Source organism: Strix aluco, chromosome 6 (genome assembly GCF_031877795.1).
Source record: "Strix aluco isolate bStrAlu1 chromosome 6, bStrAlu1.hap1, whole genome shotgun sequence".
NCBI classification, from domain to species: Eukaryota; Metazoa; Chordata; class Aves; order Strigiformes; family Strigidae; genus Strix; species Strix aluco.
This window is the reverse complement of record NC_133936.1, coordinates 24,168,278-24,186,548: the sequence shown is the minus strand read 5'-3', so window position 1 is coordinate 24,186,548 and position 18,271 is coordinate 24,168,278. Positions and strand designations below refer to the sequence as shown.

The window sequence follows — 18,271 nt, the reverse complement described above, 5'->3', positions numbered from 1 at the left end:
TAGACCTAGAAGAAACACTGATATGGACAACAGAAGCTGCATGGCCGGCAGGATGTCTGCTGTTGATATGCAGTTACTTTCAGCTTTTGAAATGGCTCTTCTGTTGGTTTGATTTATGCCACCAGCTTTCTCAGCTATATGACCTTGCATTTTGTTCCCTTATTTTTACTGTTTTTCACTAGCAAGCGCTATCCTTTAATATCAAACACCTTGAAGCAGGAGCTATTTTCTGTGATGAAGATGCACCAAAACAACCATTGAGAGATTGGCCCTAGCAGTTGCAAAGAAATCCTCAGATTGACGAGTTTTAAGGGGCGTATATCTTTACAATGAACAGATCTCATCAGCAGAGCTCAGGATTTTGTTCACATAACAGTGCTTTAACCTGACTGAAATAAAGGACAATAGGAAAAGCCAGTACAACTGAAAATGATATTCTGATACACTACTGTAAATTTTACCTTAATCTCTTCAGAGAATCAAACAATAGCAATAGGGCAAACCAGCAGATTTTGTTTTCTAGGCTGTGTGCCACAGGGCAGAGATCCATGCCATGATTATCTGCTCCACTCCTATCTTGCAAACGAACAGCTGTACATGTTAGCTCAAACTACGCAGGGGAGAGAGAGGCTCAAACGTGACCTTCAGCACCCACTATTTATTGCACTGCCATTACCTGCACGGACACTGTACTGGTTCTTACCTGTTTTGTTCATTCCCTATTTTAAAGGTTTTTACATCTTCCTCTGTGGAAGTGTTTGATAGCACAAATAACAAAGGGAAAAGACCACAAGTGCTTCAAATCAATGATGGAGAATGTTCATCTAGCAAGAGCAAACAGTTTGCTTCAGGCCAGGCTTCAAAACTGTAGGTAGGTACCTCTGTTTATTTTTAAACCATTTGTTTGAGAAAGGCAAATTTACTGCAAATCTCAGTGGCTCAAGAAAACTTTGCAGAGAAGGAACTCACCTTCGTCGCTGCCCCTGATAGGCTGCCGTTTCTGTGCTCTGTCATCAGTTGTGTTGAACAGCTGCAGAAGAACTTTGTGCTGAAAAGGCATCATCAGGATTCATATTAATGCAAAAGAAACATTATGGGGTAGACATGAACTACAATAGATCTCTTATCAATGGCAGGAAAAAGAGTAGCAATGCAAAATTTGACACAACGTTAAAAACTATTTCTCAATGTGTTATTTTAATATATCCATGATTACTAAAGAGAACATGCTTATGCATTTGCTGTTCTAAAGTTTTTACTTTAGAAAATGGATAAATAAATTATCTTACCTTCTTTTGTGGTGCTTTAGGTTCTTCAGAACTATAAAAAGGTAAAGCACAGAATATATCATTAAATATTACCTGGAAGATTTTGTGTATAAAATCACCTATAGAACATGGACCACTTGTCAAACTACAGTATCAACATACTCATGTTTGCATATATGAAAAGACTAGATAATACCATAGTTAATCTATGACCAAGGCAGGGAAAATACCATACAAAGTTCATATAACCATGAAATAAGCATCCAGTTTAGTTTCAGTGGTGTGTACATAATCTCTTACTCCTTCTGTCCACCTTTTAATGACAGTTTGGTGTTTGCAAGAATGATGTGGAAAGAGAGGGCCACAAACATTCATCTGAACAAGCTTGCATGCAAACATTGTCTTGTATGACTGAATGGATTTTTAATTGATATAAGCAATACATTTTCTTCATCTATTTACTGAGAAAAAGGGCAGGGGAAGGAAAGAAGCAAAAACTGTGCTTACACTTGCTTTACAACTTTCTCTAGCTCTGGAAGTTGCTCCTTTAGTGCTGCAATCATTCTAGTATCATCTGATACAGATACATAAAATTCCTGTAAATGATACAGAATAGTCTTTAAATAACTATAGGGGTAAATGAGCGGTACTCAGGATAGAGGATTATGAGATGACATCTGATAGTTTAATGACTATAAAGAATTATAATCTGCATAGAGGAACACATGCTGGGCCCAACCCTCTATTACTTCTACTTGTTTATCTCCAGCTGATTTAAAGCAAGAGCTACACATGCAGAAGGGGAGCCTGATGAGGCTCCTTAGCTCACTGTGTAACCACTGACTGCTTGTGCAAAAACTGCATTTTCAGATTATCAAGGATAAAGACTATAAAATTCATAAATAATCTGGCACAATAGGTTTATTTTACCCACTGCTGTTGTAGTCCTCAGTGGTTCATTTGCTACTGAGTTGTTGACTCTCAGCTACTCCAGTCCACTACAATATTACCCTCTTTCAAACCCTACTCAGACCTCTTCCTGCCACACCTACATAAAACTGTCCAAACGAAGGATCTTTGCAACTAGTAATTGTTCTTTAACTTCTGGACTAATGAAAGACATTATGACTGTCTCCAAAACTTAAAAGCTTTCCCACGCAGGTTTGCTATACGTCTGTCATACTTAAAGCCCCTCTCAATTACCCTCCGCTAACTCTTATCTTAGATTGTTTTAAGCTCTTTGGGGCAAGAACCTCCCTTCAGCCAGTAACATATGAGATTGTGTTCCATAAACAATATATAATAATAATGGCAATCATGATGACGTAACATGACATTGGCAGTGCATCTTACCTTAGAAATACAAGGATATGGCATCTACCACAAAGACCTTACAACCAATGTCTGAGGAATAAATGGAAAGGGGTTTTGGTTTTGTAGAGCAAGAATCCTCCAGCTCCTTCCTGGCACACCTCAGGCAGGCATAAACAGCCTCCCAGTTCAACCTGTAGAGCCTCTGAACTATTCACAAGAAAATACTAAAAAAAGCAAATTGATCTATTGCTATAAAGCAATCTACCCATGCAGTGCTTTGAAAGGGGTCTGCAACTCCAGCAGATATTTTCAGAGGTCCAGAGGTTGACAATGGTTCAAGCACTGTTGTAGTGCACATACTGTCTGCAGCTAAAACCGAGAAAAGAGAGTTATGAGTTTGCACTTTGAAATGACCTACTTGTCTTTAGTTCATAACAGAATTCTACAGACTGGGAACAGGCTTTCAGCTTATCGTGCCTGGTAGGTGCTTTTCAGTACAATGATACAACGATTCCTTTATACCTCCAAAAAGGCCATTGCTGCTTCATCTTCTTGTAGTAAATCTCCATATAAAGCAGCCCACTGGAGAACCAGTCGAATGACTCGCCTTTTATTGTTGAGGGCATAATCCATTTTCTCCTGCTCTGTACCCTGGGAAGGCTGGGCATGATAGGTGCCATGGTGTCAAGGAAAACGCTCAGTGATTGAAAATAGCAAAAACAGTATGAATTCACAAACAACTGACTTCCAACAAACCATTTTCAGAGTGTTCAAACATAACCTTCCAATATATACTTTTGATTTCTGACTGCTGCTAGCATAAAGACTTGTGAACCTTTCACGTTCATACTAAAAAGTAGAAAGAAAGTGAATTCTCTAAAGAGCACAGGCATGATCATAATCCCACCACAGAGACTGTTGCTGTAGGGGAGCAGAACAGAAATGACACTTGGAACAATAGAGAAGATTAACCATGGAGACTGAGGAAGGATGTTTCTCCTTCTTGTTCTCTGGAGACAGTTGGAAGAAAATGAAAAATGTCACTTTGTGTTTATTAACAATTCCAGTCTTCTATTTGTGAGGAAGACTACTGGAATGAACCACCAGTGTTATTCCTTTTATTGTTAGAAGTTACTGTAACCCAAAGTGAACCTCAGTCCCATTATGGCAGAAGACCTGGAGGTTTACAGCCTAAACTGACTATAGAGACATGGGCTAAAATAATAAATTTGCTAGTAGCCTCATTTTACATATGAGGAAATCAAGTTTCCACTCTATCAAATAAAGTGTATTTGGGACACAATACTTTGTATAGCTTTTTTTTTTTGAAAAACAATGAGAAAAAATGGGAACATTTCATTGACCTTTTTAAGGATGAAGTGTCAACATTACAAAAATATGCAAATAGCAAAAAGGCCAAAAGTAACATTTATTGAAAGGAAGAAACCAAGAAAAAACTAAAGCCACAATGGGCAATAAACTGAGATAATTTCAGCCTTTAACCTATGCAACAATGAAGAAGAATCCCCAGCAGAAGCCAGATATGATAATTTGTGTGCCTACTTCTCACTGATCAGAGGTTAACAATATATATTTAAACTGTTTCCAAAACACTGACGGTTGAAGTAAGGACAGAACGAGTACAGTTACATCTTGAATTTTTCTTCCCAGATACCAAAATTCTGATCTGGATTGTCACAAATAATACTACTCCCAATTACATAGCAACATTTAATATTAAAATACTGACACTCACTCACTCACAGCGAAAACCAGCATCCTTTCAAGGTGCACTTTCAGTTGCTCTAACACAATATTTTAAAATATTAATTAGAAAATTAAAATATTAATTAGAAATCAAAATTATCTAAGATATTTATTTTAAGCTTCTCATTTAGAAGCATTTCTCTAATAAATACCAATAAAATATAATGGAAAAAATTTCTATTAACTCACACTTTTCAAATGATCCTCCTGCCCAAAACCCCTGCAGAGATTTGCATGCTACCAGGGTTACTGGGGTGCTCATTTGACTGACAAACTTTTAGAAATCTGCATTTTAATTCCATTCATAAAAGTTTAAAATAAGTAGAGAACTAAACATATCAGTATATTTATGGGAGTAAATAAGTCAAAGGGTTGTAAGAAGTAAATAATATATTGTAAGCTATGTGTTCTAATCTCTCAGGAAGCAAGTTGAATATTCTACTGAGTCATTTTTCTCATGCCATTTTTACCTTTCAAACACTGTAATTATTTCATGTATTTTTACTTTCTTATTAACTGACTCACCACAGGCACTGGTAATTTTTCTGTATTTTTACTGCTCATTTATATTAATTGGTCTTTTATTAACATTATCACAGGGAAAGTCAATGAAGGGTTCTCCCATTTTTATAGGACCTACAGGATGCAGCTTCACTGCAGACTGCAATGAGAAGTAAAATATCACATATACTTGCAACAAGTGTCAGATAATTGTAAAATATTTATCAACACCAAAATGGTTAGAGTTCAATATGTATATTTCTAATTATGCCTGGCATATGCTAGGAAATGGAAGCAATTCTGAAGTCTGTTCTTCCTTGCGTGGGAACACTTAACCATATCAAGAGCTGTGCAAAATCAGCACCAATTACTACAGTAGAATGCAAACTATTTTGCTGGCATGATGGTAAAGAAGGTTCACAAAATTTTCATACAGAAACATGCTAAAGGACTATCATCTACAGAGAGCAGAACAGGAGTTTATACTTCGTAAGTATTTAGACAGTGGTCCTTTAAAGATGCACACTTGCACTATTCCAAGTGCATTTTGGAAGTGCTACTCTATTTCAAGTTTTCTTTTGGGCTCTGTCCTGCCTCCCTCTGGCAAGCTGTAGCTCTGAGAATTTGTCCATTTCCATCTCTGTGAAGAAGAGAGGGAAACAGGGGCCTTGGTCCAACACACAGGACTGATGTCATGATCCAGGACAGGGGAGCACGCCCTTTGCTTCCCTATAAAAAAGGGAGTATGTGATTTTTTTTAAATATTGCAGGATCCATATAATGACTAAAAAAGAGTGGTGTGCCAAGGGACACACAGTACAAGCACTGAATCCGCAGCAAGCAATAATGGTACTTAGCCAAAATGATGCACCCATCCATTCCTTTCAGGATTAAAGAATTTACAGATGTCAAAACGCTGTTGTAAAAGAAGTGAAAACCCAAATAATTTACACCCTGTACTATGCTTGAAAGCACTACAGTGGTCTAGCTCTACTCATACTTGCATGTTGCCAGCTAAAATAGTATCCTAAGTGGGTGTAGGAAAATAGACTTCTATTGATTCAAAATTGGGAGCTGGAGCAAAAACAGCGTCTCTGACTGAATCACCTTTCTTCTTTTTCTGTTTTAATTTCCTCACTGAGCATACCTAATCTCTCCGTAGTCTCACAGCACCAGCAAACATTTTTGTAGAGTCATCTTGCTCTAAAAAGATGAGCTTTGTTAGCAACCTTTCAACTCTAACAATAAATTTCAATGGTACAATCAACAGAGCACAGTTTGATTTTCCATATTCAAATTGGACCAAACAAACAATAATTTAGCTCTAGGAAAAGCTGACACTAAAACAGTGGGATACCAGTTACTTCCAGCACTCCTCCTCCTCCCTGAAAAGAATTAGCATGATGCCTGCCATGACCCACTTAAGACCATGGTCTTAGGCTCATCTCCAGAACAGATTTCATCACAAGTGAATGCGGATCACTTTGATCTTCAGAAATGCTTTTCCCCTCTAAACAATGAGGTACATTTTGCTTATGCATCTGATTTTCCCTGTTACTGGATATCGGATGTATACTATTAGAACTGAGGATAGAGAAGCCTGAGTCCCAAATGGACTGAATGAATAATATGAGTTAGATAAATCAGGAAAAAAAACAACATAAAAACTGCTGCCCTTTTCTTCCCCTCTCAAAGCTGTCAGCAACAGCATTTCATAATACTTTAGATATCCAAAACTATGTGGTTTTGGAAAATGTGTTTGTTTCAGGTGTACAAACAATTTTCTGCAGACCAGTTTTATGGGTCCAAAGGTTTTCAAAACAATTACTGTCCTTGCTAGGAGTAACACAAATGGATTCTCAAGCTTGCCAGACAAGGATGTGATGCTCTATTTTGTGGTTTCAGGGTGTTAGCTTTCCCAGATGTCACTCGCCCCGCTGAGCTTTAAGGAAAGCACACTTTCACACCAATCTGATTCTAAAAAAATAAATAGGGAATTGAAGTTATTATATCCCTGTCAGAATTCTATAAAACAGAAAACATTATATGTTTATTTAATGCTCCCAGTCACTTGATACCTTCAAGTCACTTGCACAAGGAAAACCCTCAGTGCCCAACAGCTCCCCAAACCAAATGACCTGTCAGTAACTGAATGATGGACATTTCACAGACTCCCGTAACACATGCAGACAGTACAAGAATCACTCCAGCTCTAGATGCTATCCACTGTAAGCTTTCATCTCCTAGGTATTTGCATGAAATCGAAGTTTCTTGCAGTTTGTGAACATTTGCTATAGACTATTATTATAGATTATTATTATTTTTATTCATTTTTATTCGTAACTATTATGACAGAACCTAGGAACTACTTACTCATTATTCTACTAGTTTAGGCACTCTTTTGCTTGAGGCAGTTTGCAGCTTGTAATCTATAAAGTGGACCATTGAAATCACCAAAACGTAATGATCTAGATGCTGTAGTTCAGTCAAAAAAAACCCCAGAAAGGATACAGGAAAGGTAATCCAAATTTTATGTAATTTCACTTATCTGGTGGAGGGACAGTACATTTCTTTCCCTTGGAACAGTAATCAGCACATGAAAGAGACAGTTTTCATGTTCTGGGACTGTATCTCATCATGGGTACACACTATCCATTTCAGAGTTGCTGAGCTATGGACAGCTGTTAGTCAGGCACTGAGAACCTACTCACAAGGCACAGCCTCCATGAAACGTGATGTACTTCTTGAAAGAGGAAAGCTTCAGTCTCATCACCAATAGGGATAGCTGTTAAAGGGATGTAACTTTTCGCTTACAAAAGGATATTGTGCCATCAAGGCTGGGCAGAGCTGACTATTTGGCATAAAAACACAGTGCATCATAATAAAATCATTTAAAACTGAATCTGTGAAAAAAGAAGAAAGAAAACAGTCAATTAAGTCCCTGCAAATGGCTTGGGGATCACAAGGATGTTTTCTTTCAGCTAAAATATCTTATTAGTCTTCTGCAGATAATAAAGGAGTCTTTTTTCACTTTGTAGGCATTAAGCATGAAAATGGGGTATGAACAAATATGAGCTGAAATATTAAGCTTTTATTCTTGTCTGCATGAATTTTATTGCACTTATGTTAACAGGCATTTGCGTGTGTCATAGGGAAATTTGGCACAGCAAAAAACATCTATGCTAAAGTGAAATATTTGGATATATTTCTCTAAAAGTGTAGAGATCTTAGCATAAGAAGAATCAGGCCTGCCACACATGGGTACCTAAGAAGTGTTGTTGCATTTGGCTTTAGAGAACTACAATACCAGGCAGCACATTTAGTATATACTACACAGGAGAAGGCAAATAATTTAATTCTTTGCTGAATTCCTAGCAATGAGCAGAAGGCCTAGAAGAGGTAAATGGACAGTCAAATTTCTGATTTTGTTTTGATTCAAAAGTATCACAACTGCTACATTTACATTAAAACATATGAACAATATGATTGACATTTTCTCTGTTTTTTTCTGTTAAAATGATCTGTTGTAGTGCTGGTATAAATCCCAGTTTGCCTTATGTTTGTATTTGTGACAACAAGAAGGATTTATAAGGCCTGGCTGCAGTGGCCAGAATAAGTTTGGCAGTGAGAATAAACTTTATTTGACTTTTAAACTATGCAAGTGTTATATGGAATCACTGAGAAACAATAAACACAATACCCTGGGGTATCATTTCTACAGTGCAACTTTTGAGATAAGAGAAACATTTAAAAACCCTGTAAGTAAGGGATGTCAGAAAAAATATGGTGAGTTAACTGTTTAATGTAATATTACATCATTGTTTCCACTGTAATTCATATATGAAAATATCTCTTAGTTGAAAAAACTCACCTCTGGAAGGGTGGGACTTTTTCTTTGCGTAATATCCAGAACAAAGTGGATTTTAACTGTTCTTAAATTAAGGGAATGCATAAACTAAAAATTTGATTTTTCAGCACTCTGAGCTTCTATATCCTAAAAATAGCTTTGTTTGTGAATTGTGACATTTTGGATCCCATTAGGATATAGGTATTATCTTGTCACTGGATGTTTTGGGGACAAGTTTTAAAAGATTTAAAAAATAATTCATTTTAGAAAAATGTATAATACATGCATACTGTGAATAGTAAACTTATTTTTATATATCTGCAAGCTTAAAGAACAACATCCTGCTTGTAATCATAATAAACAGGTGTCTATGAAAAGGATCAGTTTTATTCTTAAAAGTGGTCAAAACACACACTGTAAAAGGATTTCCGTAATCTTTCAATTCTTTCACCACTGATGGACCACTATATAGGTTTCTCCAATACTATGAGGTCAGTAACAGATTAACAGGATTTAAGAACACCTTTGAATATATACTTCTTAGACATCTGCAATGTAAAAGCAGTATTATATAGCTGAATATAAAAGTCTCTGCATTACTTTATTAGAATTAGGATTAATTTTTTGTGCCTGACTCTTTTTAAAAATAAAAATACTTACTAAGATGGTAAATATCTATATCCCTAGATGTAAATTCTCTGTTCTCTTTACACTAATGAAAAGCAGCCTATTAAGTGCAGCTGCAGCAACCTGCATTCTTGGGACTTGGCCCATGGTGTGCTGAGTTCTTCTCTTTTGAGTAACATTTCTTTCTCCACACATGGGAAAGCATCACAAACAAGTAATTTAAATTGTGATACTTTAAATGTGATATGGATATGAAAATTTGGGAATACTTATACTAGCAGAATGCAATGACTGGAGGTATCAAGCTAGTTCACAGTATTAAGTGACATAAGATATAAGTATTAAGAAGTATGAGTACCATTATCATCAGGTGGTAATGCATGCTCTGTTCTGGCTTTATAGTTGTGCCTAATTAAAATTACGACTAGTGGTCTGGCACCTTTTGAGATTTTGCTGTTCTACTCTGAACTGAAAGTACAAATACAGTAGAGTAGGCTAGGAGGAGTGGATTGTTATCTTTAATTCTGGATTTCCTAGGCTTTCTCGGGGTTGCTTCAGAACAGTGAATAGTTCTTATTCTGGGAAAAAATACCACTAGCTGCTCTTCAAAGTATCACATTGAGGTGTTCCCCCAGCAAGGCCATCTTATGGAGTAATAACAATACAGCCTTTGTCATGTAGATACCTGTTGCTTCATTTAAAGTTGCTTCAAGGCGCATAGTTTCTAGAAAGTGCTCTAAAATTTTCTCCGGGGTTCCTGACATCACAATATACCTGAGGGAGGGAAAGGAGCAGTTAGTATCTCACAGGCAAAACAGCTAATCAAGAAACAGTTGTGTACCAGTGAGAAGACCAGGACTGACAAGTGCCAGAGCACAAATACCTGCTCTGACCAGAATCTCTGTGTGGCTTAGGACAAAACCACTCACAATCTCTGTTGGCTTCCCCCCTGTAAAATGGGAGCAATAACACTCTCCACCCTACCCAGGCAGTGTGAGATAACAGATGGTCCCCTCCCCACACAAGTACTCCAGTATAACACCACCACAGTTACACGGCAATCGGTAGAGCTGCACTGGTGCAAACCTGGGGATGTACAATCAAAAACACTTCTCCACTGAAAATAAATACTTTGGTAATGATAGCAATTTGAGGTCATTAGAGGGTCTTACCAGACTTACTATGAGCATGAAAGGAGAACTGAAGTGTATCAGTATCAGAGCAAGGAAACAATTTCTTTCAGCACCACTGACAGGGGGTTGGTCTGAGAAGATGAGCGCAGATAATGAATAGCACTCTGTAGCTCCAAATTTGTGCGATGTCTTAGGTAGCTGAAGTAAGTTTTTTCAGTGGGTAAACTTAGGATTGTACCATTTCCTGGAGCAAATTTAGGGAGGTGAAAAAACTAGTGCAATAGTCAGTTTTTTCTGCTTCATGCAGAAACAAGATTTTAACCAGCAGAATATCATAGGTTATCACTAAACTTGTCCTGTCGTCTTTTTTTTCTTTCCTTGCAGATTGGATTTTTTTATCTTTCCCTACATTCTTTCAATCTTTGCATCTTTTTTCTCTTTTTTTTTTTTTTGAATCCAACTGATAAAGTATAAAACTTTAAAAAAAAAAAAAAAAAAAAAGAAAAAGAAAGAAAAAACCCCGAGAAGTGAAGATACTCTGCTCCTGCTGAGAAATAAGTGGTGGAGCTGAGCTCCTGGGAGCTCCTCCTCACTTTGAGCGCTGACCGTCACAGTTCTTTTACCTGCCAACCCCTTTGGAAGAACTGTATTGATGTCCCAAGAACACAAACACTTGTTAAGCCAGTGCACATTCTCGCAGAGATACTAACCAAGTATCTAAGTGAGTGAAGCAGAGAAATCACAGGTTGCTGTACTCTGAATATGAAAGTGAAAATGAACAGTGAAGTGACTTGCAGGGCTGCTGAATTCATCCTGCATGAGTGTGATCACCCATATAGAGTTAGATCTTGGGAGTGAGAACTTCAGAGCTAGTCCTTCCAAGCGAAACTGTCACTGTTTGAAAGCATGGCTCAGGGAGCTACGTAGGAGCTCTGCCTCCTCAGTAAAGGAGGCAGTAGAATCCAAACTGCAGCTGAGAGGATCTGCTCCCAGTGTGAAGTTTTCCCCAAGACTAAGACGAAGAAAATGAGTTTCTTGGTTGACTGGATATCTCAGGGAACAACTCTGGGATGCAGAACATTTCTGTAGTGCAAATGCTACGTACCTGCTTAGGGAGCAAAGCCCAAAGGGCAGCTCATCTAAAGGGATATCAGAGATGGAAACTACCCAATTAAGGGCAAAGCAGTAAGCCTTTAAGAGACCCTTGTTAAGCTCCTCTTTTAGGCACAGTGATTTTCAAAAGTACTGAACACTCAACTAACACATTCCAGTAACACATTCTGGAAATCAGAATACATCAGTAACTTTGATTTGAACTCTCAAGCATAAACATAGCAACTCTTTCTATTTACTAACAAAAGAAACAAAAGAAATGTCATCTTCAAAACCAGTGAACTCATTTCAAAAGATTTTAAACAACAAGACACTGCCAACACACTACTGACAAAGTAATCTGACAGCTGAAAAGCAGACAGTGAACTTCCAAGGTAGCTTCCTCTTTTGTGCAGTTTAGGTTTATTTGTCATTGTTACCAGCAAAAGCTCCCTTGCTGGCACATTGATAGTACCCAAAAGCTGACCAAATGCATAAAATATTTACAGAAATTAAATTCTGAACCTTACCTGAAAATATTTCTGGAACGTAAGCTCTAAAATACAGCCTAACTTAACCATAAGTGTCTAGTTATTTTTATCAAATACTGAACAAGAAAATGTTAAATAATACAAATAATGCTGGTGCAAAGTGTTTGCAAGGAAGGTAATTTTTGAAAAATGTTTAAATGACGCTTTCACTTTTGAAAGCATGAAAAACATATCAGACCCAAGAAAATGGATTTAAATCTATGACCAAGTTGCTGTGCATTGCAGCTGCTGATGCAAATCCACTGGCTGCAGTCAAATTCCCTTCATTTAGACAAAGAAAAAATTGTTCTAAGAGTACATGTTTTCCTGGTAGCATAGTTTATTTTTCTAATAGATCAAGTGAAAGATGAAACAGCAGTTTCTGAAATATGTGAAATGTGTCTATAAAATACAGGAAATGGATTATTCAACCTTTCACAGATCTTTACAAATCTTTATATTCAGTTATGCAGATAAAATAGGTATATGAAATCCCCAAATATCTCACAGTAAACTAGCTCTTTCTTTGAGAAAAAGTAAGGGTAAGGGTAAAGGATTCAAAACTTCTTGGTGCTTATTTTGTTGGAGTTGTCCAGCACTTCTGAAGAAAACTGTGCATCCATTAGCAACATTTTTACAAAAGCCTTTAGGGGTTTTACCAACATTTGGAATGATAATAGCCTCACTCTACTCTTACCGCAGTAGTATCCAAACAGAATTGTACTTGTTCCCTTTCAGTAAGAAAGTAAAGAAAATATAATGAATATTGTTATTACAGTGCAAACCTATTGTGTAAGATAAGCTGTGCAACTTTCATTACATGAGATCTTCATTTTGTATATAAATTGTACACAGCAAACTCTTATCAGAATCTAGAACTCAAAATCCAAAATGAAAATATCTGTACTTAACAATAAAACAATGTATTTTCCTCACGTCTTTTACACAGCAGCTCAGCTTAATAGGGTTTCAGCATTCTCCATGTGCAGTCTATTTAGAAGCTATTACATGAGATAAGTATTTACAGTGAGATCTTTAGAGAATTATTGTGTAAAGACATAAAACTGGTGTGCTGCTGGAAATGGATATATTATCCAGTATGGGGCATGTGATCAGCTGATGATTAAAAAAAGAAAACTTTATATGCACTGCATTCTTCCATAGAAAGGGGGAATATGCTATTGTTTGGATAATAATACCATATGAAAAGGTTAATCATTGTCTGACATTTGCACTATTGAATGAAAACATACTTGTGCTGAGGCTGTGAATTTCCTTGATTAGAAACTCTGTTTCCTGCTGGGATCTTCTCCAACACCAAGACATCTTGGTCATGTTCTTTGAGTCTTACTGTATTTGCTTCCACATCCTGCAAGACAAGTTACTTTTAATAAAGTAATTGCACCCGATTTGGCTGATTAGTTACTTGAAAAAGTGCATGACTTTCAAACACAAAAGAGTCTGGGGTTGGTTCTTTCCCCCTGTATTTATCTATCTTTATTCTGCTTTTCTCACAGGCAGAATCAAGAGGGAAGAACTGGCGCTGGGGAAAGAGGCAGAGAATTGTGAGAGGTACTAGAGCAAGAACCATGTGAAAAATCTCTGGCTATGGCAAAAGAAAAAAAGTTGCCAAAAAACAGTCCCCACCCCAAACTTTCCATGTGTAATGTAATCTCTATCCCCATTTATATATGAACATTATTATCTATAATCTGACCTTTCTCTTTTTTTTAAAAAAAGGCACTTAAAAATGGTGAGTCTTAGCTCAGTAAACTGTCAGTAAACTTTTCATTTTCTATTACCAGATCATAGTAGAAAAAGAAAAAACAGAAGAATTAAACATAATATGCATTCAAATAACACAGATGAAAATCAGTAAGACCACGGTCTTTGATCTTTTTTGAAGTATCGACCAAAGCTAAATCAGTTGGGAGTCTCCATGGCCAACCCGACCTTACTGCCAATCAGATCCTCATTCCCTTTTGTACAGTAAACACAATCTTATGGTCTTTTTCTAGCACAGTACCCTGTCTAGAATGGTTTTATTGCTGCAATACTGGGCATGTATACATTCGCATACAGGATGATACTGGTTTTGACTTCCTATACTATGAATGATTGCAAAACAGCCTGTATTTACAGAATTACAACTGAGCTTAGGAACACATCTGCCCTAAAGTGAATAACTGTAAAATTAATCTGGGAATATCTTTCTAGAGCTCTCTGATAAAGACATCTGTGTACTTCCAGTAGCTTACTTAACTTGCCACTTGAACCTGCCTTGAATCTATTGAGGTTAAGGTACCTGACACTGACCTATCTGGGAGAACAGGTGATCTTGTTTTATTCAATATTTGGATGGAAGATCACCTAGAAATCCTGGACAGCATAAGGAAAACCTGAGCACTTGGCAAATTCTAGACCACAGAAATGTGAGAGACAAAAGATTTCATTTGGTTCCATTTTCATGGCTGAGCTAGGAACAGAAAAAGAGAAAAGATGATTAATATATTCCTTACTTGACCTTCTATTCTGTCACACCTCTGTTCTGCAATTAAAAAATTCCTTCAAGCAAGGTTATCAATATCAATATATCTATAAGACACACTCTAGAAAAATTTGCAAGTTCTGATATCATGCTGTCAGGATGACCCTTCCCACTCTTACCCTAAGGATCCTGTTGAAGTCCTCCTTGTCTACTCTCAAGAAGTGGCAGTTGTCTTCACGCAGAACAATGGATGCTGCTCTGGGAGCATCATTCACAAGTGCTAACTTGCCAAAATCATCTCCTTCGTGTAGAGTACATACCACACCCTGCACAGAGCAAAACATTTACACGCAGAAACCCATCATTACTCTGGATTTATTGAAAGTCCTTGTACAAACACCGGACTTCACAATCAAATACCAAAACAAATCTATTTGGCAGGAAATCAACAGCCAAAATAATGACTAGGAAACAATACTTGATAGCTGGTTATTACTAAAGAAAGGCAAGAATAGAAAAGAATTGGCTTGTTCTCTGAAATTACATTCAGCTTGAAGGAGTCTTCTAGCCCTGCTGAAGACAGAAATTTGTTGAGTTGTTTGGGTTTTATTTATAGAGGCCCTAAAAAATAAGATCAAGTTAAGATCATAAACCACCACATCCTCAGCTGGTGTAAATCAGCAGTGCTCCATTTACTCCAGTTTATAGTAACAGAGGATCTGGCCCACCCAGTGATGTAAAAAACGTAGCTAAATATGGGTTACTTGGGAAAAGACTTAGCACCAGGGCCTCTATGCTGGATTTTGGTGAAATGCTTGGTGTTCAGAATGGAGGATTCTCAGCTACTGAATGAGAAATCAATAGGGAATTAGGGATTTTTAAAGACTCAAGGGATTGCTGTGTACCAAAGCCCTATTTTTCACCTTGAAAAACCTCTCTCATAAACAGGAAATTTAATAGAGATGCTTTTCAGTCTATAGCTTAACTAAAATGAAGAGCTAGCATAAATTTGGGAGGGGTTCAACCAACCTGAGAACCACTAGTAACAAAGCAGTACTTCTGTCAGACATGCCTGACATGCATGACAAAAGTTAGCCATACAAATGCAAGAGAATATAGTGGTAAAGGGACAGGGCAAAACCCCTCATGAGACAGAAGTCTGGCAATTCACCAAATTCCAGCAAATTACTTTCTCCTAAAGATACTGATGTAACTCTGCTGAATTATATTCAGAAAGTGTGTAATATATCCTGAAATTATACAGCAATCAACTGGAAGCATAATCAGTGAAACCACTGGATCATTTCTTAATAAAATTACATTCAATTTGTTTCCTCAGACAAAGTAATTTTGCTCTAAATTAAACTGTATTCCTTCAAAGTTTACTCTTACAATTTCAATAATAAGAATCATATAAAAAGGCTTCTGAAAAAAATACCTTGCCATAAATGACTACGTTTACTGATCCCTTTAGGATAATGTACCAAGAAGTACCTTCTTCTCCCTGATTAAATACTACAAGAGAGAGAAAAGATTTTATGGTGAGAATATAGTTATTCAAAAGATAAATGGGCCAGATTCTGCACTCAATAAAATTCAAGGTAACTCTATTGCAGTCATAGTAATGTCTACCTTGAAAAAGGGCATACAATGATTTTAAAAGCAACTGTCTTCAGATTTGAGAAAAAAAAAAACCCACACCCATACAGTAATTATTTTATTATGCTGATGTGAAAGTTGCTTTTATTTTCCATGACAATTGCAACAACTACTTTATTGATACATATAAGGTTAATCACCACACAGATTTAGAGCCTACCAGTAGAACCATGTTCTAAACCAGTTCTGTAGTGGCTGTGAATTTGACATTCATTTGCTAAAACTTCTCAGTATAAATAAGTCTGAGTGATCTAACATTTTAAATCCTTTATTTTGTGCAGCAAGATTTTTTTAAATACAAGGATAATACTAAAATACATTTTAAATAGAGATTGGCTCAACCCAAAATTCTAGATAAATACACACCCAAATTGCAGGTGATACATACATCCAACCAAGGACATAGAATTACTTTTGGTACTGTCCCTGCAACCGGCAACAGACTAAGCCAACACCTATTACCTCAGGTTTTAAACACTGAGCGCCAGTCAAGTTTGAAGAGTGCATCCAAGTTTGGCTCTTGCATTTAAACATTAAGAATTTAAATGTTCATGCCACAGATGAGAAAGAAGATAGGACAGGAGTCCATTTACTTACAGACTGTTCCTGCTTTGGGATGTGACTCAAAAATGAGGACACCTGCTAATTCTCGCTTTACCTTAAAATAAAGAGAGAGAAATTAAGAGTTTTTACAGGTATCTTATTCTTCTTGGTGAGAGGAAGTCACATAATACACTACAGTCACGGCTTTCCTTCCCTCTGCCTTGTTCAGCACTCATTCACAGTCACACAGACAGACAATGGTCTGCTTCACTTGATGTCCTATTTCCTACTGATTGGCTTTACAGAACATGAGCCTCTACATTTCCTGGCTCCAAATGGCTCAGACAAGGGCATCTTTAAGATACAGGTCTCCACATCTATCTTCATACACACACATGTGAAACCATCATTAACAATTAACATTAACATGATGGAAAATTTCAAATGGTAATACCTAATCTATTACAGAAGACAGCTTGTAATTATCAATTACTCCATGGGGCTCTGCAGTACTCCTGTTCTTTCCCGAGAAATCAGTACCCTTCCTCTTACTGACGTAAGTCTGGCCACTTCTGCTGAGTCGAGCTGTGAGGCACAGCCATCTGGACCTGCTGAGGCCCCTCTCCGCCTGACAGCTTCCCAGTCATAATGTCCAGCTCACTATCTCTTCTAGGAACTGGAGAATGTGACACTGCCCTCAGTGTCAGCCCGCTCCTCCTTGGGTTTGTATTGTTCTGGTGTGATTAGCTCTTATGACTGACTGGGCAGTTGCCTCTAGTGAGACACTGTTTACAACTGCTTCTTCTCACTGTAAAACACTGTTAGTGTTACTTTCACAAAATAGTACCAGCACTGGGAACCTTGATTTATCCTGAGTTTTCCTGTGTGCTTTATGTCTCTCTGATACAACCGCAAGTCTCCAAGGAGTTGGAGGCCAATTTCCAAGCAGTGGGATTCTTGTTTTCAGAGAATGTCAGCTGCTAACAATCCTTATTTCAGAGGTACTACCATGTAACAGATCAAAGCTGGCTCCAACATACATTTAGTAGAAGTATTTTTATATAATTCTCCCAATGTTTAAATTGAAAAAAAAAAAATTAGGCCATGAAGAAAATCTTGGGAAGAAACTCTCAAATTCTGGACACAATCCAGATGAGAGCCTGGTGGCTGCATCTCCTAAGATGGGTGGACAAATTCAGGCTCTGATGTCCTACAGGCACCCACCAAACCTTTGCTCAGGCACCAAGCATAAATGTACCACACCAGCCACCTCTCCCAGAACTCTTTCCTGACAGCCAGTGCAAAGTACTCCCTGTTTGCAGTCTGGAGAAGAAGAGGGATAAATAAGAAGTGTTTGGACAGGTTTTTTTAGTATACTGACCAGTGAACACACCCACTGTGATTTCTATAACAATTAGTTCACCAAACTCTTTTATAACCTCTCCCTGAAGGCAATGATGCTTTCATAAGGACAAGAAATACAACCCCATTAGCACTGTTCT

At 37.3% G+C, this 18,271-nt stretch overlaps 1 protein-coding gene across 6 annotated transcripts in view; it reads right to left on the bottom strand.

The window, feature by feature from the left end:
* The window catches only part of RAPGEF4 (Rap guanine nucleotide exchange factor 4), a 161,225-nt gene that overhangs the window by 25,412 nt on the left and 117,542 nt on the right, over positions 1-18,271 (bottom strand). For all 6 annotated transcript variants that reach the window (XM_074829126.1, XM_074829128.1, XM_074829129.1 and 3 more), the window contains 10 exons: positions 16,824-16,884; positions 16,006-16,082; positions 14,747-14,893; positions 13,333-13,448; positions 10,010-10,098; positions 7,675-7,753; positions 3,105-3,255; positions 1,776-1,864; positions 1,290-1,320; positions 970-1,048 (listed from right to left, as the gene is read on the bottom strand). In XM_074829126.1, the coding sequence (XP_074685227.1) occupies positions 970-1,048; positions 1,290-1,320; positions 1,776-1,864; positions 3,105-3,255; positions 7,675-7,753; positions 10,010-10,098; positions 13,333-13,448; positions 14,747-14,893; positions 16,006-16,082; positions 16,824-16,884 (919 nt within the window). The remainder of the gene's footprint in view (positions 1-969; positions 1,049-1,289; positions 1,321-1,775; positions 1,865-3,104; positions 3,256-7,674; positions 7,754-10,009; positions 10,099-13,332; positions 13,449-14,746; positions 14,894-16,005; positions 16,083-16,823; positions 16,885-18,271) is intronic.